At 31.5% G+C, this 25,156-nt stretch overlaps 1 protein-coding gene across 10 annotated transcripts in view; it reads left to right on the forward strand.

Annotated features, from left to right (window-relative positions):
* The window catches only part of LOC117123299 (dystrophin-like), a 271,629-nt gene that overhangs the window by 237,645 nt on the left and 8,828 nt on the right, over nt 1–25,156 (forward strand). For all 10 annotated transcript variants that reach the window (XM_033269187.1, XM_033269186.1, XM_033269185.1 and 7 more), the window contains 6 exons: nt 1,228–1,299; nt 5,421–5,557; nt 11,596–11,712; nt 12,367–12,430; nt 14,067–14,158; nt 17,632–17,863. In XM_033269187.1, the coding sequence (XP_033125078.1) occupies nt 1,228–1,299; nt 5,421–5,557; nt 11,596–11,712; nt 12,367–12,430; nt 14,067–14,158; nt 17,632–17,863 (714 nt within the window). The remainder of the gene's footprint in view (nt 1–1,227; nt 1,300–5,420; nt 5,558–11,595; nt 11,713–12,366; nt 12,431–14,066; nt 14,159–17,631; nt 17,864–25,156) is intronic.

Raw genomic sequence — 25,156 nt, forward strand, 5'->3', positions numbered from 1 at the left:
GTGTTCCCTGAATCTCTGGAAACGCGTGAGTCATCACGCTGTGAATTAACGATCCGATCAGCCTACTGGGCAGGTCTTTTCAAGGACGGACCGCGGTGTTGTCTATCTTTATCCGCAGTTAGGGAGCTGCTTATTTTTAGCTACAGTAAACAACAAAATAATTTACAAGAATGGGCTTTGTATTCAAATTTATGGCGACCAATGTCTGTTGTAAGCAATTTTAAGAGTTTCAAGTCGGCAGAATTCGGAGACGATTCCTTTATTTTTTGAGCATTTGTTAAATTTACCGACCTAGGCCGACTTACCCTCAGACCCTAAATACCTCCATGCTGAGACTTTACCTGGGGGAATTCTTGTACGCAAAGTTGGGCGTAAAGGCGGGGGGGGGGGGATTGGGGGGATTCTACCCGGGGAACTATGGTAATATTTTATAGCAGTAGTGACTGAGAGAGTTTTCTCTATTGTTAAAAAAAGAAGACCAAGCTTCGAGCTGGCATGACAACAAAAACTTTAAGTACTTTAATGACACACAAGCTGGAAATGTTGAACAGAGATTGTTAAGTGTCATTTGAATAAATATTGATGTTATGACTCCAATGAGATCAGTGAAACAAGCAACATACCGTGCCCTTCATGGTGAAGTCTGTAGCAGTATAGGCCTATTAATTAAAATGTAACTTAAATATTTGTGTTGGTTGTGAGGTAAATAAACAGTACACTTGAAATTAAGTAACTCTTGTTTTGTTTGAAACAGCTGTACAGGAATTAGGATATATAATTGCCATCTTAATTCTTACAACTGTTTGTCACCAATGAATAGAGTCCCTATTTTTGATATTCGAATGTTGGCAGGTATGTAAATTTACAGCATTTGATGACGGACCTGTATGGGGGTGTAGTTGTATGTAAAAACATTAGAAACCATTACTGGACCACAAATCCCTCTAAACTATGTTTACGTACAAAGGAACGTACACACCCGCAGGGTTCTGGTTTTCATCAAAGTTTGTATAGCATTGATCTCATATTTCTGTATAATTATATTTAAATTAAAAATATTTTTTTTAAAGCAATTAATTATTGATATGCCATTTTATGTTTAAACATAATAGTTAAGTTCACTATTTCATCCATTAAAAATTATTAGGTCTTGTTGGTAGGATTGTTTTTACAATATAAATACTTTGAAAACTTTGTGATTTAATTTCTTTGTATTTCCATTTACAGAACTGTTTCTTTGCGGGAAGAAAAGCCAAAAACCACAAACTCTCACATCCTATGCGTGAATACTGCACTCCAGTAAGTAGCACATTTTATATACCTGATGTATGAAGCTAAGAATTTGTTATGTCCTCCCTTTTCAAGCTGAAGCTTTTTTGCATTGATTACAATCTTAAGGAAAATGAGAGTAACCTTGTTATGGCAACATCTTACCACGCCTTCATGCTTTTATTCCCTTCCTATAAAAAAAAAAAAAAAAACACCTATAAAGTTGCCATGATTCATTTAAAATAGTAAATAACAAGTGAAACTGTGTACTATAAATATTGCATTATAAAGTTATCTCATAAACAAAAGGAGTAAACATTTTTCCCAGTCAAAAGTAGTCAATGCACAGCCGTTGTCAAAATTAAAATCAAGAGCAATATTTGTTCATCCAAAGGAATTTGCTTCTTATCGAATGTAGAACATTACAACTAAAGAGGCAATCAGCAAATAATGGCAAAAATATGGATACATCATCATTATTTCTTTTCTATCAATCTGACATTTTCACAGCAGTTAATTCTTCCAATTTTCTCTATCATAATGATTTATGTTTCATGATGGCTTAGCTTTCATTTGTTTCAGGTCATCTAAAATTATTACTCTCTTTATTCCTCAAGGACGCTTTCCTTCTGTTGTTCCTTTGATTACTGTATATCTCTCAAAAGAGCATCTCTTCTAAGTATATGTCTGATCCATTTCTTCATTCTGTCTTTAATGATTACTAAATGATTACTAATAATCTACCAAACAAAAATCAGAAAAAATGCAACTAATATGACCATAGTCAATTTTAAAAATACCATTTGTGGTAATTTACTTTAAATTGAAATTTTTATTATAAGGTCTTTTTTTGTGCCTTGTTTAATTCAGGTTTTTCTTTTTTCTTTTCTCTTTCATTTTTGATACTTTTTTGTTCCGTTTAATATTTTAGTTCTGTTTATATTCTTAACTTTGTTAAGAAAACTGGACCATTTTGAAAAGCAGTACTGCGCTACTGAAAATGCTATCCAGTCGATTAATAATAAAGATCTTTTCTCCTTTACTCTCTCAAGTACTTGTTCATTTGTAAGATTGTCTTTCCAACTATTTTTCTCCTTCTGCATATCCACATTTCAAAAGTTTCCAGTCTACCTCTTTATTTCAGACTCATATAGAGCTGCACTCCATATAACAAAAGGTTTGGGGAGTGGAGTTAAATAGCTTGTTAAGATGCTTGCCTCACTAAACCAAGGGTCCTGGGTTCGACTCCTGTGGCAATATGACTTTTTCTCAAAGCTAATAACAACTCATTTCCCTAAGCCTCATAAACAGACTTCGCTGATAAAGCATTCATTTCATTTCTTTTATTTCGTCCGAAAAACATTAAAATTGACAAACACAAGATAACAGAGAGCTAAAAACAACACTCAGTTGGCTGGACAGGATTGCGAAAAAGTGAACTGAATCACTGTCTAGTGGCTTTCCAATGCCAATGAGAACATAAATTAAATTAGCATAAAATATTCAAGTAAAAAAGGCCAATCAATAAAATTTAAATTAAAAGATATATATGTACAAAATCATAAGTGAAATTGGTCAAAATACAATAAAATTTGAAGAAATAAGAATTGCAGCAAGAAACAAAAGTTAAAAAGTTTGTTTTACAATGGTAAAATTCAAGACTATAAATTAAAATAGAATTATTGATTAGCATAAAATAGTTTTAAAATTCTGAAAAAAGTTTCAATTCCGAAAACAAGTTCATCTCAAACATCAGCGGGAAGTTTATCCGAAACTCTCATCATGTTATTTTCATTTATTTCGAGGACTCCTGAATATCAGCTAACTTTCTAGGATACACTAGAAGGGTCACGCTCTGTAAAGATGATTGAAATAATTAATTATTTTATTTAATTTTTCATTTCCATCTTTCTATAAACAATTTTTTCGCCGTTGTGAAACAAATAACATGGTTAGTCGTCCTAGTTTTGTTGAATAGTAATGAATAGAAATGACAGTACACCTCTTCATTTGAATAATAATCATCTGGAAAGTGCAGTCTGTCAACAGATACTTTTATCTAAATACTATTTCACACTTTAGTAGTCTCTATAGTACTGTCTCTTTCTGTGAATCATTATACAAAGATATATTATTACACCATAATCGACAATCAACTCCTCAACATCATATAATTACTATATTGGACTTAATAGTAAATGCTATTTCAATCTTATAATGTGAATAATACAGAAATTTAAACACTAATTTAAAATTTGGAATTTGTTAAGAGAGAGAAATCACTACACTGAACATGGCAGATGTACTGCGAATCATGTATGTTTCAATAGATTTTTAATAATAAAATCAGCTAGGCCTTGCCTACATGGTATTGAGCTTAAAAACTGTTGAGCAGTTTTTGAGATAATTTAAAATTGCTGTTATAAAATCTTGATGGTTTGCATAAGCAATGTTCATATAGAACAATTATATAAAATTACCCATCGATCTAAATAGCATGAAGTCTTCTCATAAAAAATAAACATTGTTTTTCTAGCTTTTCTGGCAGACACATACACATTTATTCACCATATTTATAGAGGGCGAGACTACCAGCTTATCCTAGAAATTTTAGCTGATATTCAGGGGCTTAAATTAAATAATGTGATGCTTTATCAGCGAAGTCTCATTATGAGGCTTAAGAAGTGGATATGCGTTTAGTCGTGAGAAAACATCTTGTGCTGTTGCATGATTTGAACCTAGGACCCTGGAATTGGAAGGCAAGCTACATCGCCACTCTTAACTTTGCTACTTACTTATGTGGTGGCCTGTCCAACCAGGACAGCCTACCACAGTTCTCCAACATTAGGAAGCTTTCGATTGCACGACGACGGTAGGACTTAGAACATAATGGTGTCACTAAATGTCACCTGCGCATGCGAGAACGTTAAGTTCTCGTAGCGTGGATTCTAGGACGCAATTTGGCCAAATCCACGTATGCAGAGAATGTAGGACGCTCAGTACGACATTCACACATGAGTGATTCCATTCTAGCCTTGCGTTGTGGCACAACGCCAAAGCTCCCATTGTCTGTCTTGCGCTGTTATTGCCACTTTGACTTAAGTTGGTCTACTGGCACACTTCATAGGTTTCCTCATGGTCTCCTTCCTCTAACTTTTCCTTACAAGACATTTCTTTGAATCTTATTGGCTCTTATTAGGTACTGACATTTCCTCTTCCTTAAATCCTTAGAAGTATACGTTTCTCATCTACTTGTTGAAGAACTTTTTTGTTAGTTTTGCGCTGTTTGTGAAATGCGGGTCATTTTTCTATAAAATGTACTTTAAGTAAAATGATAAGTGAAATTTGAATAAAGTTTTAATTTTCATTCGTCTAAACACAACTATGATGATTGAGCCCTCTGTACAAATTCAACTAGTTCAAACGCACTCCGATATCTGATAGTAAAATCAATTAACATCTATTTAGGTTTGTTGACATTTATATCTAGGACATTTTTGTAGCGCCAGTTGGTTGATCATTCTAATCTCCTCATTGAACTTTGTGACAGATGAATTATTAACATTTAGATACCCGATAATAACCGTATCATCGGCATACTTAACTTAATCTTAGCGCATTGAAATTGAGCCCAATAGTCATAGGTATATGAAGATACGCTGTAACAAGACAATTTTATTTATCTTTCTTTATTTGTCATATATTATTGAATATCTTTTACGATGTTGTTTGTAACAGTATGGTATAATTTGTCATCAACCTCATGATCGTCAGTGATGTTGTTTAATTTATTAATTGAATCAATCTACGTTGCAACTGATTCAAATATTTACTTATCCCTTTTAGTGCCTCTATTCCGATGCTTCTTCACCTTCAAAAGATTGACTATCAATCTTAACTATGTATGTGACTCTAGTCACAACAAAAATTCAGTGTTATATAATATTCTACCCAACTGGAGTTGAGTCACTTCTGCAATGTTAGAAACTGTGCTTTGCCTCAAGTTGACTGTATTTCACAGCGTTTCCATAATTCAGACCTGCAGACCTGAGTAATTTGTTATTTTGCGAATCTGGCAGATAATTGCCTGTTAAGGTTTATTTATTTTCTGTATTATAGAGTATTTTTCTCTTTAAATTTCATCCCTTTAGACTACCTCGGGCGAAGATGTCAAGGATTTTGCAAAAGTAATGCGTAACAAATTTAAATCGAAGCACTACCATAAGAAACATCAGCGCCTTGGTTATTTACCTGTAATGACAGTACTAGAGGGAGATGATCTGGAATCGTAAGTACTTTATAATTTTTACTATCAAGTATGTTATCTTTACTCTCAGAATGAAACATATAATAAAACTCCTGTAAAGGTGGTGCAAGGTGTGTGAACTTTTATCATCATTTTGAGTTTGGACTACGATATAGTTTATATTAAGTAGGTCAAGAGGTCAGGATATTTGCGTTACATATAACTTTTTGTAATCATTGCGCAACCTTGCACTAATTTCCGTAGATCTACAATAACATAGTTTCGTTTTGTTTAGTAAGCGAAAGTCATTTTGTAATGTAAGTCTTACATTTTATAAGTCAATAAAAAGATTTACTCAGATCGAGGTATCGTCTTATGCAGGAATTAATGTGTTCAGAATCTTCCTTGGACCATTAATCATTTTAGTTATTTACATGTATAAGCCTTGGATCGTTTTTTTCCTTCTTCTTTCTCACTTAAGCCTTCTTACTTGGCAGCTTGGTACTTTTCAAGAAAAAATGAATGATGAATCTGCATGTCTTGACGCTATTACTTTTTTTAAAATGTTTGCTGCCAATATAATCTCTACGGTATTAATTGGTGACTGCCAAACAATTTACTTTTTATTTGAAAACTCTGTTAAAATTGAAAAATTTACAATGATCTTTTTATTTTGAAATGGAAATTTATTAATAAAAAGATAGATTTTGAATTTTTTGTGTACCATCCATCCAATAGCATCTAGGAAGTATGTCGGGAGTTTACGGTTGAAATAGTGATAAAAATATTTTTTTCAGTTCAATTTAGTGTGGTATTATAAAAAATGTTGTTATAAATTCAGTCAGTAGATGAGAAAGGAAAATGCCTTAATTTCAGTGTAGGTGCTATTTCTTTAATTGTATACTTTCTACTTTAAATGCCTACTTCACAAATGCATCTGTGTTTATGTTATTTCTCATTCACTTAAACACGATTAGCATGAAATGAAATACTGTTGCAGTGAGCTTACTGAATCGGCTATTAGAAAGTTTATCTCGTCTAAAGTGTACGCAAAACCCTTAGTTGTTGTTTCTACCGGCACAATTAAAGTCATTTACGCTGCCAAACGAGGATGTTCATTTTGTTGCCAATTAAGACAAAAATTGCCTCGGGAGATAGCCTGCGGACACGATTTGTAGGAGATTTAACGCCTTGCAATAGCTAAATTCTTCCGTGATGTAATTTCTAAATGAACTGAGGTTAAAAAAGGAGAATCGAAAAGCGGTCTTATGGTTGAAATTCAGAAGGTAAAGTGGTTTAACGAAGCAGTTGATTAATTATATTTTAATCACGTATTCATAGGGGATGGAGCAATGAATAGTTTAGTTGATTCATAAGTAAACCTAGGAAACCGTGTTGTATGAAAATCCAATATTGTATCAACAAGACTGAGGTTGGATGTAATTCATTTGTTGATATTGGCCCTCCTAACTAAATTATTTTATATATTGGTGGGTGCATTTAGGTTTCATACTAAAGGGAATATATTGTAATTTTTCCCCTTCCACTCCTGAATTATATTTTATTTTATTTATTTTTTTTTTTATCAGATTTTTTACTTCTTTCTTGAGATAATATAACATTTTAATTCAAGACTTGAAAATAGTAAAAATTAAAAGGATGTACATTTTTTGAGTTGAATTTAACACATTTTAATTTTTTTCTTTACGATGAAAAATACTGCAAGTCTACAGTACGTGTATATACAAAGGGTAACACATTTTCTTGGATGGGAGAGGACGATGATGATAATTATATTATATTATATATCATCAGTATCAGAGAATTTGTTTGTGTACTTAATAAAAATTTTATGAAATTGAGTGCTTTAGGAAATAATGTGTCTCAAATGTTTATGCTTTCCTTTACCTTATTTCAAATAATAATTTTAGTGTTTGTTTCTTTTTCTATCATGATGAATGAAAATTGTAGCCAAGTATAGCTTGCTATAGAACAATATAAGAAATTACAACACTTTTACGACTAACTTGTATAAAATTTATCTCTAGCTTTTCGTGGACTTCATCAGGAAGCTGTACAATTTTTTTTATATATTTTTTTTTTATACAGTTCCTGATGAAATCCATTGTGTGGACGAAAGCTAGAGAATAAATTTTAAAAGTGCTGTTGTGATTTCTTATATTCTTGCTTTTTGTAAAGAAGTATTATTACTTTTTAGGACAAAATAAATTAATAAAAAATAGGTGAGGTAACGTAATTTATTTAACCAAACTGTAAACTATACCATTTCATATCAAACATCCGGTGATCCGATTCAAAGACATAAAATAGCATAATGTAGTTGGCCTTCTATAATTTATAGTATACTGAACACTTGTCATACTGTTTTGTTATTACTGTTATTTGTGTCGGTTATCTTAAGTATTTCTAATATTTTCATTTATAGGGATCATATTAAAGTTGTAGACATTTTAATGTACAGTGATTTATAAATGGTGGACTAATTTATATGTACATGGTAGGTGAATCCCATTAGTGAGTAGTAGTTGATTTCCTTTCTCATCTATATCCCCTCATTAGTCAGATTAAAGCATATTAAATAAAATATACTTGAAAATACAACAGCTTTATTTCAAGATTAGGGAGCTGTCCAAAAACCACATTTATTTATATATAAATTAATCACAAATCATATATTTATTTTACTTAACATGTTGACTGCCAGACTTTTTTTTTTAGGTTCCCTGAACTATGAACCGTTTTAAGTCTGTGATTCCACATTGTATAACCATAAAGTAATAAACGCTAGAATGATACCCCAGGTTTGATGAGTATAGTCGTTCCTAGTGCCCTCAGCAACAACCTGTGGAACGAGTATACTCGTTGCTGGCAACGAACGTATTAAAATCATTTGCAATGAGCTCTGATAAAGAAAAAAGGAACAAGTGTTTCCGTAAAGACGGTAGTCTGTATAAACATAAGAAAATTGGTAAGCTGTTTCGAAAAGAACATAGTAATTTCATTCATCAGATGCAATATTAAAAAATATAATCACCATCATCTTCCATATTGTGCATACCTTGAATACTATTTCAAAAATGTGAATTTGGCTCTCACTCATCCTGCTCTTTAATGTCCTGGTGGCAATTATATCTTTAAATTGGCTAATAAACAAATCAAATGAGTGGTTTTTGTGATAATTCCGCCCACCATGGAGCCATTGGCGCCGTGCCCACACAGTTACGTGAATGTTGATACATTGGGATGGAAAGCGAAATGAAACTGATTTACTCAAAAACTAGAATTACTAATCATATTTCAATTTGTATTATTTTTTAGTTTAATATTAAAATAATTACTGGTATAATTGTAATACAGTTAAATGTTCTTTTTAAATGCCTTAACTCAACAATTTTATTATTACTGATAGTGTTGGTTTTTTTTTTCTATTAATGTTTTTTTTTATTAATTTAGTTGTAGTTATTAAAACTTAATATTGTTAGTTATTAAAATTTTTTTTATATATAATTGTTGTCACTACTATTAATCACTGTGTGCAAATATTGTCTTTTTCAAGTGACATTACTTCATTTTCAAGATCAATGTATTGAATGTCCACCATTAAAATCCATTTGAGCAATTTAAATTTCCAAACTACATATAAATTATGGTTATATTAAACCAAAATCCTTCCCTCAAGTATAAAATTGAAACTAGAGATTTCCTTGATGCTACAGTATTACATTGGGCTGTGGGGCATTTATCTCTAACATGAGGTGTTTCTTCTGTTCATAACTACTAGGTTGCCAGGTTGCTCAACAATTTTGTCCCAATTATCTCAAATTGTTTAAATGAATTTTTGTACTGATAAATGCATTGAATTCATTGCTGTAATTGCTTTAATAAGAATTGTTCCATTTAGTAGCCATGGCAACATACCTTCTATTTGAATGTGGTGGTAAGCGCAAACATGTTGCTCCGATTGTTTCGTAAATTGATTGTAGTGTAAACCGTTAGTCTGATGAACATGTCTGTCCAGTTGTTAAAGTATGATTGATCATTTACAGAATTGTTGGTATTTAATTACTGTTGACCAAGAGTGAATTAATGTTTTCGATACTGGCTCTCAGTTATGGTATCAGTAGGATTGGATGGAATTAATGTACTTTAAATAATAATAATATGTCGTTCTTACATAGCGCTTCATGCACAAAGCCTCTAAGCGCTTCACACTACTACCCTGGTCATTGGATCAAACACATATGGAACACATACTGAACACCAAATTAAATTGTTAAATTAAATTATATTATTATTCCATAATATTGCAGCTAGTAATCAGCGCAGTTGTGTTGGAACCTACCAGGTACCCACTTGTACTCATGGGTGGAGAGAGGCAACTGTAGATAAAGTGCCTTGCCAAATGACACTAGCCAACTGCTTCTACAAATAAAATTATTTTTTTTATTATGAAGGACAACATTTTGGAATGATATTTGAAAACCTCATTTTTCAAGCTTTATTTTGTTAACAATTTTATGCTGTGGTGTGGGGAATACGGGGAATGATGGTCGGCAATAAACACCAACTAAGGCCTATAGTGAAAAATATGACCAACCACAACTGACCATTATATTCAAATGTCAGTGGGCTTAGGCCACAAAATATAATTTGTTTGCGTGTATTCATGTATACTTTAAGCTCTTTTAAGACTCTGAAATTTGATTTGACAAAAACAAGTGACATGCCTAAATATGGTCATGATGACATCATATCATGACCATATATAGGCACATCATGACTATATAATAATTGTTGACTTATATAGCTCGTATTGTGGAGACCTCTATGCGCATTATTACCCCGGTCATTGGATCAACACATAACAGTACTCGGGTCCCTTGGGAGAATTCCATAATGTTGCAGCTGTAATCAGCGCATTTTGTGTTGGAGCCTACCAGGTGCCTACTTGTACTCCTTCGTGGAGAGAGACAACCATAGGTAAAGTGACCTGGCTAAGGACACAAGCGAAATACAATGCGAGGGATTGAACCTCCGACCTTCAAGGAAGCAGAACAGCAACCACTGTGCCAAATTGCTCCAACATATATATTTGAATTAATACAACAAATTTCTAGTCAAAGAAAATTTGACTATGTGGCCAGAGCTTAGTATCACTTTTGCTATAGTTATTTAATTTGCATTGATTTCCTTATAGCTATATTGATATATTTGTATAGTTTATTTCAAACAAAAAAATTAATGTCAACCATTAAATATTATTGTACAAATATTGTTGCTACTGTATTTTGATTTGCTGGTACATTTGCTGGTATCTGAAGTATGCTAAACCTCAGTTATGTAAACTTACAGAAATTAATCTTGGTTAAAACTTCGCAGTTTTCTAGAGCAATGCGATGTTGCAAAAAAATCATAATCTGCATTTTACGACAGAATTGATCTACAAAAATGATGGTTTATGATATGTACCAAACATGTGATTAGTTGGGTATTTGAAAAGAGGTTGCCTGCGTTTTGTAGGCCAGCTTTGGATTAATAAATTTGAATATGTCGTTCAGATTACTAATTCATTTTTAGGTGTGAGTACAGCATATATTGATCTTTGCATCTCATTAATGTTGTTATAATATTGAAATAGATTACTAAACAAGGCAGAACTTTATTGATATTGTAAATCTAATTATATTAATATTGTAGCTGCCACATCACGCCTTAAATTAATTGTAGGGTTAAAGGTTTACATGTTTCTGTTTGTATGAACAACCAGCGGCCATCTTTTGTGCAATATCATCATTATTTGATTAAGCGTTTGCTTAAGATTTGTTTACTCACTACCCATTGCATTTGATATTGGTAGAATTATATAAAAGAAACTTGCCATTTGCTGTTAGGTTGAAAATACTCTCAACGGATATTAGCTCACACACAGTCAGTTTCCTGCTTCTAGTCTCCTGTTCTGATGTATCCAACAATTGGCAATGACATCGAGGTAACTTTACCCACACGAGTACTGTAAGTAAATACGTTTAACGTTTTGTATATGTTTGTGATTTGCATAGGCCAGCAGCCTCACCGCAGTTGATGGCTAACCAAGATATGCACACAAGGCTAGAGTTGTACGCCAGCCGTTTGGCGGAGGTTGAACAGAGTTCTCCCGTACACACGCTTCCCCATTTGTAAGTAACCAGATTTTATATTATTGTTATTATCCAATGCATATATTGTGTATGTGATGCGTGTGTATATATATACACATATTTGGTGGTAGATTTCTATCATTTATTTTCAATTAATATGTAGTTTTTTACTTCAATAGTTGAATCAATATATAAATTTTTTACTCATTGTTATACATTGATAAAAACAAACTTTAATCAGTGTTATTATATTCTCAAATACATTAATTTTTTTCATAATATTTTTGACAAATGTATCAAAGTATTTTCAAGATATTCAAGAACTTTTATTGGTCTATATATAATGAAAATTGTTTGCTTGGCAGATAAAAATGACATAGAAATGAACAACAAAAGTACATATATACATTATATAAATATCAATATCAAAATGTGGCTCCTATTAAATATTCTATATCTTACTAATTGTGAATATGCAATAAAGAAGAAGAGGAATTTCAAATCATCATCTATTGGAAATCAGATGCAGATTTCTCGTAAATGCTTTTTCCCTAAAGTAAACGATGAGAAATGGAAAAAAAAAATAATGAATCTTTTGACGGGATGATTAATAAGTTAGATGTAGAGAAAGATATTCAGTATTGCTATTCGTTAAGCTTTATTGATTACAGAGATAACCTTTGAACTTTGCAGGGAGGATGAACATCAACTTATTCATCAATACTGTCAAAGTCTAGGAGGGGATGCTACGGCGATGGTGAGTCGGATGAAAAACACATTCTAGATTTTAGAACTTTCTGGGTATGCAGGCTATGAGCAAAAATAAGCAATTGCATCATGTCATCTGGTAAAAAATTCAGAAATAAAATACAAAGTTAGAAAAAAAAAAGTAATTATACTTTTAGACAATTTTTGTACAGTTTGCTCATGTAAAAACAGTGATGATGATGATGATGATGATGATGATAATGATGGTAATAGTGATTTCAATGGTAATTTAATACAGTAATAGATTGAATGCTAAATAAACACATTTGGCAGTTAGTCTCATGGCCTAGAGTGGCAGATCCAGAAATTTGAAATAGAGGAGGCCCAGCGAGGAGATTTCACAAATGGAGGATATAGAACACCTCAGCCCCATTAGAGTTGGGGCTGAGATAAGACAATGTATGATTACTGCACCTCTAGAAAGGCTGGACATGGCACTCTCAGACTTCATTTTTTTTAAAGTAATTTTGAAAAATATAGGGGGCCCCCAGGCCAGCTGGGTCCCCTCCCCTTGAATTTGCCACCGATCTGTATTTGCATTGCTTGTGAACATCACACGCTTAACTTTTAAATCCTCATGCTTAGACATCTTGTAACCATTGTTAAAATGCTGTAAACATTTCAAAGTTTACTCTTGAGCCTAGTCGTATCACAATTTACACCATTCATACCTAAGCTTTTTCTAAGACAAAAGTAAAGTCACCAATAAATGCTCCATTCTCTAGGCCTCATTTTTTTCTTTTAAAACATCCAGGTACCATTACAATCTTCACTCCCAAAGATTCACACTGAGACAATTGTCACATTGCCACTACATCCCCTGCTCCCTTATAACCATCCTATCAAGTAAAAATATCTAATAAACTATTTTACTGCCTCTTCTCCTTTGGCCACATACCGAGATGGAACAATTTGCTGCCATTAAACTCTCTGCTGTATAAGATTTCCTTCACCCTCCACTTCTTAAGACTCGTACTAAGACAAAATGTTCCATCACCATTACACCCTCCACTCACTAATCCTTATATTGAGATGTATTTGATGATAATAATAATAATAATTATTATTATTATTATTATTATTATTTATGTGGAATGACACTTTTGTAACAGCGGCACAAAACCAAGTGGGTGATGCATCGAAAATAAAACATAGAAAAAAGAAATGATATGAAAACAAAATAAAATAATTAGCATTAAATGAATTCCTGTGAGAGACACCAATGTAGACAACTCAACCAAAGACCTGATGAATAGCTGAGAACCTCTCGACGCCATGAACAGCACACAACTCAACCATCTTTAGAAGTAATTCTTCTGAAGATTACATATTTCAATAATACATGTTTCAGTAAGATCACATATTTCAATAATGTAATTGACATATATATATTGGATATGAAATAATTAGAAAAGAAAAAAAAAATTATATTATTAATTTTTTTTTTTTTGTAACAATTAAAGAAATGACAAACAGCACTTCATCAGGAGATTGTCCACTATGTGGAAGAAAGCTAGAGCTAAAAGATTCTGTAGTTAGTCTTAAAAGTGCTCTTGTCATTTCTTATATTGTCCTATAGCAGTCTAATTTGGCTACACCTTTTATTTTTTTGTAATCATTTTTAGCCAAGAAGCCCTGCACAAATTGTTGTTGCAATCGATGCAGAACAGAGAACTGAGCTTCAAACACAGATAGCAAGTTTGGAAGATGAAAACAGGTTAGCAAACAATATCACAAAATTAATGATGCATTCATGGTTATATTCTCTAAAAATTCATAGCTATTACAAATTAATTAAAATTATGTTATAGCTAAAATGAATTTACCCCTGTGTACAATGGAAAGATAGAACTTACAAGCTGCCGATCATGTTTTTTTTTTATTTGATGAAGGTTATTTCCACAGCATAAATTGTATTTGATAGAGTTTTTTCAATACGCATTGATTTCTGCCAAAGTTATTCATTCATTTATCTGTTGATGACCATTGCTTTCTGAGATAGAATTTGTGATAAACTCAACCAAACCACTTACTGTTTCTATATTGAAATGTTTTTAATCAAGATATGTTACATTTGAGAAGCTGTGTAAAGTTTCCATGATTGCTTTTACATTAAATAGACCTGTCCTGATTCTTCTATTACCACGTATTTTGACTTTGCATCTTACAAGACGAACAGAGACATGAGGAAACAGATAGCCTACCTAAATTGTCCATCAAAATGATACAAGACATCCAACTCACGTCTTCTGTAGTGGATTAACTCACATAGGCTTAGGGCAAGCAGGTGCAAATCCCCCACTGGCTGGAAGCGATTTTAAAGGCAGATGTTTTTGAGAAATGTGTAGCTAGTGCATTTCTCTGTCAGTGTATGTGAAATACTGTCTGATACCCAACGGAATATTGAATCACTACATGAATTTGGTTCGAGTTTATGTTAATCTTCGTAGTATTAATTCTTTTTCATTCAATTGTCTGTTTTCACAAATATGTAGAAGATTGATATGTATGTTCATATTTGTTGGGGATTAAAGATGGTGATTGCAGTGTTGAGATTTCATACAGTGATGACGGATTATATTTGAGGTTGTGTATGTGAATTTTGAGATTTAAGATGGTGAATTGCAAAGTTTCAAGTTTCAGATGGTGCAGTGATTTTAGAGTTTAAGATCTGAGATTGTGATTCCACAGTTTAAAATTTTAGATGGTCAGTTTTTGAATTTCAGAATTGAGATGGTGAATACTAGGTTTAAAATTTAAGATGCGATTCCAGAGTATAATATTTGAGATGGTGATTCCAGAGTTTAAAATTTTTGATGGTTCATTTTGGAAATTGAGGTGGCGGTTTTGAAGTTAACGATTACAGATTTTGAGATGATTGAGTTTAATATTTTGCATAGTGAGTACAGGAGATTTGAGATACTTTATTGTGGAGTTTTTTTACATTTTTGTTTGATTGGGATTCTCAAGTTTGAATTTTGAGATGACGATTGCAAAGTTTGAGATGGTGATTTCAGAGTATCAGATTTGAGATTAGTGACTGTAGAGTTCGAGATTTCTGATAGTGAATCTAGAATTTGCAATTGGGATGGTGAGGCAGAGTTTGTGATGTGTTATGGTGATGTCAGAGTTTGCGATATAAATTTTACATTTAGTGATTGAGATGGTGAATTTCTATTTGTCTTGCACTTATAGAATATGATCTATGTTGACTGTTAGCTAGTAATTTATTTTAATAAATGATGATAGTGCCTACTGATAATTTTAAAATTTTCAAACCTGGTCCTCAGCTTATCTTGGATGTCTAGGGCAACATAAATTTGTTGTAAAATTCAGGTTATACTGATTTTTTTTTTTTTTAATGAAATACTAGTAGGTTTGTTCATTTCATGTCATTGTATAACATTATAAAATTGGTTTATTTCATGTTAAAATCTAATACAAACATACTGCCGAACGTAGAATAATTAATACACAAACACAGTGGAAAGAAAGAAAGAAATTAAATCTTTACAAAACGATACAATTATCGCATTATTGGGGCAATTAGCAGAAATTCAGTCTTAAAGGTTAGTTTTCTGTGGTTTTCCTGAGGCTGTGTTGTCGGCTTAACTGTTTGGCTTACTTTCCCGTGACCCCTCTCCTCAGGAAGTAAGAGGAAGTACATGTCAGTGAAACCACATTAAAAGCTTGTATTTATAAGTTATGCGTGTTCGAGGAAACAAGGATGCTGTTTCAAAGGATTGGATAGGTAGGAGCACAAGTAAGGAAGTCTAACGAACTGACTTTAAATAAGGACTGTAAAGTTTGCCATTTTCAGAACCAAAATCACTTAAAAATTAACCATGTCGGCAGCCGCAGTAACAAGGTAGGGTTTGTGGACAATAATAATTGGATCATTGCCAATATCTTTCACTGTGAAACATAAATATTAATATATTTCAGTAATATTATAGTTAGATTTAAATATTCAGATTATTTGAAGAAAAAAATTTTCAACAGATATGTTTTTTAGTCACACTTGTCCTAATTATAATGTCTCTTGTTTCTCTTGAAAATCGTAGAATTGTTTTTGACATGGTGTTTTTATATGTAAATACATTTATGATTGTCCTCTTGTTTCTATGTTTAATTTAAATGTTCCCACTCCTCCTCGCAGTAAGTGTTTGCTCCACGTTCCATATAGTCATGTTGATTGCACAAAACAGAGTATTTTTCAACGATTACCCTACAAATTTACTAGTCTACTTGTTAATTGTTTAGATATCAATCTCTTTTATGATTGTTCAAATGATTTTTTAAAGTTAAATTTGTTAATCTATGTAATTTTTTTTTTTATTTATTGTAAATTTTTAACATTATTATTTAAATTATCACATATTTTATTATGTTTAGATTAGACATGTTAATTGCGGTTATAATTGCTGTTTTTTTCAAACTGAATAAAGTAAAAAAATTGGTGATTGTCGTGTAAAATTGAAATTTTTAAATAGATTGTTATACTTAATTTGATATACTATTATCTTGACATATTTGCACAAAAGAATACTGTATTTGCTTGAGGTTTGCAATCAGTTGTGTAGGGAGGGGCAGTGCAGCCAGTGAAAAGCACTGGGCCTGTTAGGGGCCCGGGGCTATTAAGGGCCCGTTCAATAATATTGGCACTTGGTTAACCTGGCAGTTATTTTTAACTGTGAGCCATCATCACCTAGCAATGCTCTTACTTGCAATGGAAGGAGACAAAAATGATTAAATTAAAAAATATATATATGCTATTATTTTTTTAACAATCAATTCTTAATTTGATAAAAACTATATCTCATTTTTTTTTTCTTTCGTATTTTCTTTTTAAAATCTGCTGTAATATATTTCCAGTGCTTTCTAATAGAGAAGTAGGACAGATGTTGAATAGCTTCCGTAATTAATTGAGATTTGTTTTCCCTTGCTAATCTCTGCTCATCTTCTAAAAGCAGAAATATATATAAAGAGATATACAACTCACAGGTGTAATGCACGATAGAGTAATTGGTTGCAGTCTCATCAAAAGTTACAGGTTAATTTCATTGAAAATAATTAATCCATTACATTTGTTCTCTTGTGATTCAAGCAATCAGTATCAACTTCATTATTTTAATGAAACATAGCTCTTGATCGTGTTATCTAAACCTTTTCGCCTTTGATTATTTTCAGGAATCTTCTCGTAGAATTAGACAGATTGAAAGAACTGCGGCAAGGAGAAAATGTAAGTCTCCATGGAGATGAATCCGATTCAAAGTCGCCAACCCGTGACACTGAGCTAATAGCTGAGGCAAAGTTGCTGCGGCAACACAAAGGTCGTCTCGAAGCGAGGATGCAAATTTTGGAGGATCATAATCGACAGTTAGAAGCGCAACTACAGAGGTTAAGACAATTACTTGAACAGGTAGGCTAATATTTTTTATACAAATACCATAATATAATGTTTTGCAATTATATATCATTTGAAAATTATAGGTTTTTTTATATCTACTCAAATTCAACTGAATAAGTATAACTGAATACAAAGTATTGTACAAACAGTGGTTAGACCCATTTATATAATAATAATAATAATAATTTTGGCTTATATAGCGCATTATGCTAAAGCCTCAATGCGCTTAACAGTAAAAATAAAATTCGGGGGGAAAAAAAATTAAGAAAAATACAAGTTAAAAAGGTGAGTTTTTAAAGCTGCCTTAAAATCATCAATGGAAGTTGCCAGGGATTATTTAGGAAGCTTGCGCAAAGTCCACCAAACCATAATAAAATATTATTTAAAATAGAAATTAATGTTGTTTTCCAAATTAATATGCATACCATTATGTATCTGAACTTAGTTAACACCTTAGGAAAGGACAAGAAAATTCTATAGATTTTAATATCAATAACAATTATTGTTAACCTTTAAAAATCTTTGTTCACAAAAACCAAGTACATGTTTGAGTTGCAAATGGATGTCACACAAATTGACATTAAATTTCCGTGTGACAAATATCATGTCATTGGTTAGTATCAGTCCCTTTAGGAAATCCAAGTTCAGCCAAATTATGTATAGATAGAAGAATTTCAATTGGATGTTCATACTGGCAAAAGACGTGTCTTGTGTTGCAATATGTTTCAAAATACATATTGTCGTTATATATTTGGGTTTCTGTCTATGAACCAACAAATCAAAAAAGACTTAAGCTGTCTGTAAATCCTTTAATTTGTATGAACTTAAAATCTATGACCATTACTTTTTTATGCTCATGCAACATTTGACTTGATAATGCTAAATTTTAGATATTTCGAATTTACATATTTTTTGAAATCCATGTTTGTGATTTTTAGTTAAGCCTACCTCAAATCCATCACATGTAAATTGTTTTTTATCACAAAGTTTGCCCTGTTGACTTTCTTTGTGGATAAATTTATAAATTCCAACAAGCACAGAGTAAAATTTTTTCCAATCATTACGTTAAAGTATTTTCAACTAAAAGTCTAGCTTGAAGTACTTTAGTTGCTTCAACGGTGGTTTCAGATTTAGATATTCTAAACTTTTAAAATAAAATTTTATGACCACTTGTTCTGATTAGAAAAATTTAAATAACCATAAATTTAAAAGTAGGATCATGGGATTTAAATTTGAGCAAACAAGAACAAGTCTCTTTATGATTTTTGGTGGCAAAAGTTCACAATAATGTTGAAAAACACTGTGTTGGAACGGTTTTAATAAAAAAACTGAAACAACAAAGAAACATATGCAAGATTATTGCATACAAATTCCCTTTTGTGGCCTATGCTGCTTTTACAAATTCATATTTAGTTTTCTAAAAGCAGTACATCAATTGAAATTATTTCTTTATTCACAATCTGGTATTCAGATAATGATAACAGAGATAATGATAATGATAACAGAGAGAATTTGATTGATTAGTTGCAAGTGATAGATTGCGTATCATTGCGTATTTCTACTTAACGCCACTAAAGAAGGGTCTCTTTTTGAAGTCGTTTTCTTCTTAGGTTAGTTATCATCTATTGGATTGTTATGCTTAAATACTGGGTTTGTTTTCATTACGTTCTGAATGTGGTTATCATTATAGCAACATTTATTGGTATCATTGTGCTGGTGTTAAATAAACAACTTCTATTTCATATGCGATAGTGATTTACAAATTTAAATGTTAAAAACTAAAACTAAAACTTGTGTTTGTTAAATAAAAGACAAAGTTATAAGTTCTTCTATTTCTGATGTGATAAGAATTTACAAATTTGAACACTTGAAAACTAAATCTTTATGCTGCAAAGGAATACACATAAGATTATTACATGAAAATCATAAGAAAACACCCACACGCTTTCGGTGTGACATTTGCCGCTTTTACAAATTCATGTCCGCTGTGTTTTGAAAGTATTAAATCAATTTAAATTAATTCTTTATTCATAATCTGGTATTCTGAAGCTTTTAAGAATAAGAGACTGTAAGTGATAACAGAGAGAATTTTACTTGATTGGTCGCATGTGATATGTTCTGTGTGATTGGCTGCGAGTTTCTACTTACGCAGCTAAGATGACTCGTTTTCTTGATAGGTTGATTACCATCTATTGGATTGTTATGCTTAAATTCTGGGTTTGTTTTCATTACGCTCTGAATGTTGTTATTACGACAACTGTTATTGATGTCATTGTGCTCGTGTTTTCGAAAGCATTCAATTTTGTCCACATGTATGCAGTCAATTGGTAATCTTGTAGTAATTTAATATGCTATGCCTCGTAGAATGTGTTGAAAGATTGAGCATAATTGCTAATACTATACAGACAATGCAATGCCAGCCAGTGATTTGGAAAAATATAAAAAGAAAACCTTCGACCCACCCCTCCACCTTCTCAAGCCAATAGGGTTATGGTGGTAACCTAATAAACTTTAAAACCACATAACGAAGCATGGTGTTATATTAAGGTTTTAACTTATTATCTAAATTTTATATTTTGCACATGATGTATTTTTAATAGTTATTGAAAGAATTGATAATAATAATGCAAAACAATAGCTGTTGTCCAAGCCCAACTGACCAAAAACTTTAAAATCCAGGGCAAAGCTTATTTTGGCAAAAATGCTACGGTACATTCTTTTGACAAGGAGGAGCTAAAGTGCTAGTATGATATTTGAAAAGGTCATGAATTTCACTCCTGAAATGTATGGGGGGAGTGATATTTGTAATAAACTGTAAATTTCAGACTTTCATATAGTAGAAAAAAATAAGCTTGACTAATCAATCCTGATTTGTAAATGTCACTGTATTATGGGCAACACAGTCAGAACATAGGACAGAAACCACCTCAGATTTGGGTTTGCTTTTTTTTTTTTTCTTCTTTTAAAAATTGACTCACAAACAAAATATATGACTCATAATGGTAAATGCAAAAATACAGTAAATTCTTTTGACAAAGAGGAGCTATGATGCCATGATGCTTGAAAAGGCAATAGACTTTATACCTGTGGTTAACATGATTTTAAACCTTCCGATAGAGGAAAAAAAAAACTTGACTAATTAATCGTGATTTTAGAATGTCACTGTATTTGGCAACACAATCTTTATCTGTTTTTGGCCGTATAATAGTGATGATAAAGATTATTCTCTACAAAATAACATAGAACCAACCTTAGGGGGTTTTTTTTTCTTCTTTCTTTTAAAAAGTGACTCACATACACTATACAGTATGACTCATAATGTATAGGACGCTATAAAGAAAAGAATTATGATTACGAGCCTACGCTTATTGAATCATTCTGAGAAACAAAATATTAAAAAATCTTTTGAACTATGAGAATTAACGTAATATTTTTGATTCATGTAAAATTGCAACATATTGCAGTCCTGTAGATGAGTAATATGTATTTTAATGTTTAAATTTATTATTTATATTAATGTACAAATGCAACCTGAGGCAACGTTAATTTTTGCCAAAGGTTTGGTAGATTAGGTAATTAGGTTTAATTAGGTACCAGTAATCCAACCTCCATATTAATGAGGTAAATCTTATTACAAGATTTTATATCAATTAATGTTGTAAGTTAATTGTAGTAATCATCTATTATTCTCACAGTTATGAGTCATCCCAGCAAACAGAACATATTTTATTTATTTCTTTTTTACCATGTGTTACAACTCAGTTGAAACTAACTGTTATTCTTATGTGCCTAGAATAGGGTATACAAACATATAATCCTTAACTACATTTGTTAAAAATAATAATTATTATAATAGAATAAAGTCATAAATAAGCCTATAATTAGTTAGCAAGTTTATATACTTCCGATTATTGAATAAAAAAAGACCAATCCATCGCTTCTAGGATGATAGAAATTTTATATAAAGACAATTTTTAATTGTTTATTGCTTGTGCTTGCACAGTGTCAAGTTTCAATTTGTTGTGGCTATGAATTATGTTTTAACTTACTGGCTTCATAAATATGAGATACTTTTATCACTTTTTACTACTTTTTATATTGGGTCTCAACCTACGTCAGCTTACACAGAGTTGACGTTATAAGAATATAAAGTACAGTAAGGTTCATATTAGTGTATGGGGACTCTGCCCTTGCAGTAGACTTACTGATTTAAATCCTGATATGTTTTGCTTGCTATTGTGTTAGGAGATCTGTGTCCAGCATTCTCAGCTTCAAAGTGTTCTGTGAAGGTGTATCCAGGACTTGTTCAGCATTAATTTTAGTATATTCTACGTGGATGAATTTTGAGTAGTTATTAGCCTTGGGTAGTTTCTACCCCTGTGAAAACATGATATTTATGACCATTCAATAATTTAACAAATGTAAAATGTGGTAGTGAGACTAAACAGCGTTGTATGCGTTATCGCCGCAAATTGGTCGAATCGGTTTGTAATGTTATGGGTTGGATGCTGGCAGGTCATTAACAGTGCAGATGTGTTAAAATAACATGCTAATCAATACAAAGGTATTGATGGTCTACACAAACTTACACTTTCAAGCACTTGTGAATATTTTATACGGTTGATGAGGCATCACATTGAACCTCATTAATTCTTCTCTCAAAATTGTAATTATAAATCAGGAAAGTTTTTGATGACAACTGGCCTAGACTTTCAAAAATATACCTGATTAATGTTGATCTTTTTCTTTGAGGATATTAACCTGTTTTTCATGAATAGCCACAATTTTAAAATTTCCATTTTTACTTGTAATTCTCAACATTCTTCTTACCTTGCTTGAACGTTTTCATTTTATTGTGGCTATTGCTTTTTCGTTTTCATTAATTGGATATGTTACAGCCATTATCCTTTCGTAGTATATTTGACTAGGATAATTTAGTAACACATAATTTAATATTAAATGAATAATTCAACTTCTCACCTAGTACAAGAATGCTGAGAGTCATCCATTTAAAAAATATTGACTAAGCTTATGCTTTTGTTAAACCTTCTGCTAAATTGTACTGTGCTTTTCATCCATTGCTTTTTCCTAGTACTTTTCACTAGGAGGATAGTAATAGGTAATTTAATATTAGATGGAATAATTCAATTTCTCACTTGTACAAGTATGTTGATAGTCATCCATTTAAAATAATGTTGACTAAGCTTAAACATTTGTTAAACCTTCTTATAAATTGTGTATAAAACCTATTTACTTTTTCAATATACACTACTTATTAATTGTCAGAATCTAAATGTAAATTAGTCCCATATAATGAACATTGACAGACTGGCATTTATTTATTTAATTACATGTATTTGGTATCCTATTGACAACAAAAATGAAAAAAATAATTAAGTAATAGCACTGGCTGAATTACAGTTTAAACTTAAAGAACTAAATACAGTATATTAAATTAATATTTTTTATTTATTTGTTTATTTTGTTCATTAAAAACAAATCAGGATGTTTTTATTTTCAGCAAGCATTAACAGATAAATGCAGGCTGAACATCAGCTTGAAAGAGTATTAAATCTTGTTATACTTTCCATATTGTCACATCTAAATTCTGGAAGATAAATCATTTAATTGTAGAAAAGTTGATATATGCATGTTTCCCTTAATAAATGCCTACTTTATTCCCTTTTACCTAATTGCACATTACTTACTGCATAACACAGTCGCATTGTGACAAACTATCAATATGAGATGTGCATTGAGATTTAATCTATTTTCCCATCATTCCACCTGTATTTATAAAGTCTCTGAATTACCGTTTTGCCATCAGAAATCGTAGCTCTAGTATGCACGGCATGCAATCATAGCAAGTTTACTTGCAAGTTGCCTTGTTTACCACTTAACGCGATGTAGTGCTAGATGAATAGCCCCGGGTTATGTTAATGCATTGCGCGTGAGTGGTTGTTGAGGGAATGACGACATCAGGTTCGTTTGCCATGCAGGTCAGACTTCTCGCTATATACGCCGATGGTGTTGTAATTTTTATAGCTTGGTTGTCTTGTTTCTGTAGGAGATCACTTGTTCCATTAAAGTTGCATAGCATTTTGCCTTCCTTATATGATTCAAGGATATTTTAACTGTGCTTTATCTGATTCCACACCCAGCTGGTATAAGTATTATTTTTTCTTGACTTTTTTACTCATTTTCTTACCAGGGGTCAATTTTTTATACATTTATAATATTGGATTTCTTTGATTATTATTCTTATCTCCAAATTTCTGTTTTCAAATCTCATCTTTAGATTTCTTCCTTTCAGCATCAGTATTAATATTGTGTTATTATTGTCTTCTCTTACATTTTTTTAGTGTTTCTGCTCTGTGTACATAGAAATTAAGTTTATTAGTTGATCAATTATTTTGAGTAATTAATTGATTGATTTGTTGATTAACTAGGTAAGAACTGTTCATTGGTAATTGCCTACAATTGCCTACATACCATGTAGGCAATTGAAGGCAATAGTGCAATGAAGACTAGAAACTCTCTAACATCAATGGAAACATTTTTGTCTATGTCTGAAAATATCAGTGCACTCCAAGCAAAACTTTCAGATGAGAAGGTGGTCTCATCAAAGCAATTTGAAGTTTGATACCTTGAAGTATTTATAATAATCCACAAATGTTTCAATGATGTGTGATATTTGTAGTGTATTCAACTTACTTCTTGTTAGTATTATGTAGGGGAAAAAACCTGAAAATTAAATTAAAATATTTAATTGCTGATTGAAAAGAATCAAAGTTTTCTCTTTCAATGAGGCCAGATGAACAAGTTTTCCAGTTTTACAAAAAACAGATACAATATAAAATTTTGCTTTAAAGATGAAACATATTTAATGTTATAAATCAAGCATCATGTAGATGTCTGGTTTTAAACGTTTTTTTGATGATTCAATTAAATTTACTTTTTAAAAGTTCAAATTTTAAATTTTAAAATATTGTTACTGTCATGTGAACATTCTTGAACTGATTGTCAGTCAATTTAAGGATCTATAGTACAAAGAATTCAAGAAATATTTATGCTTACTGCTAAGTGTCAAGCAAACGTTCTAATTTATAATTTAAACATAATAACTTAAATATACAAAGTCAAATAATATTGAATATTATTACAAAAAAAAAATTGTTATTGTAATATCAGTCACTGGCTTTTGTTAATCAGTTTTTTAATTTTCTACTTCTTTTTTTTTTAATTTTGTAACTTATAATTCAGAAATAATAATACCGATAATGCAATTAAATGGTAATAACTTTC

This window comes from Anneissia japonica, unplaced genomic scaffold (genome assembly GCF_011630105.1).
Source record: "Anneissia japonica isolate Jap-2015-1 unplaced genomic scaffold, ASM1163010v1 scaffold287741_len385558_cov193, whole genome shotgun sequence".
Classification (NCBI taxonomy): domain Eukaryota; kingdom Metazoa; phylum Echinodermata; class Crinoidea; order Comatulida; family Comatulidae; genus Anneissia; species Anneissia japonica.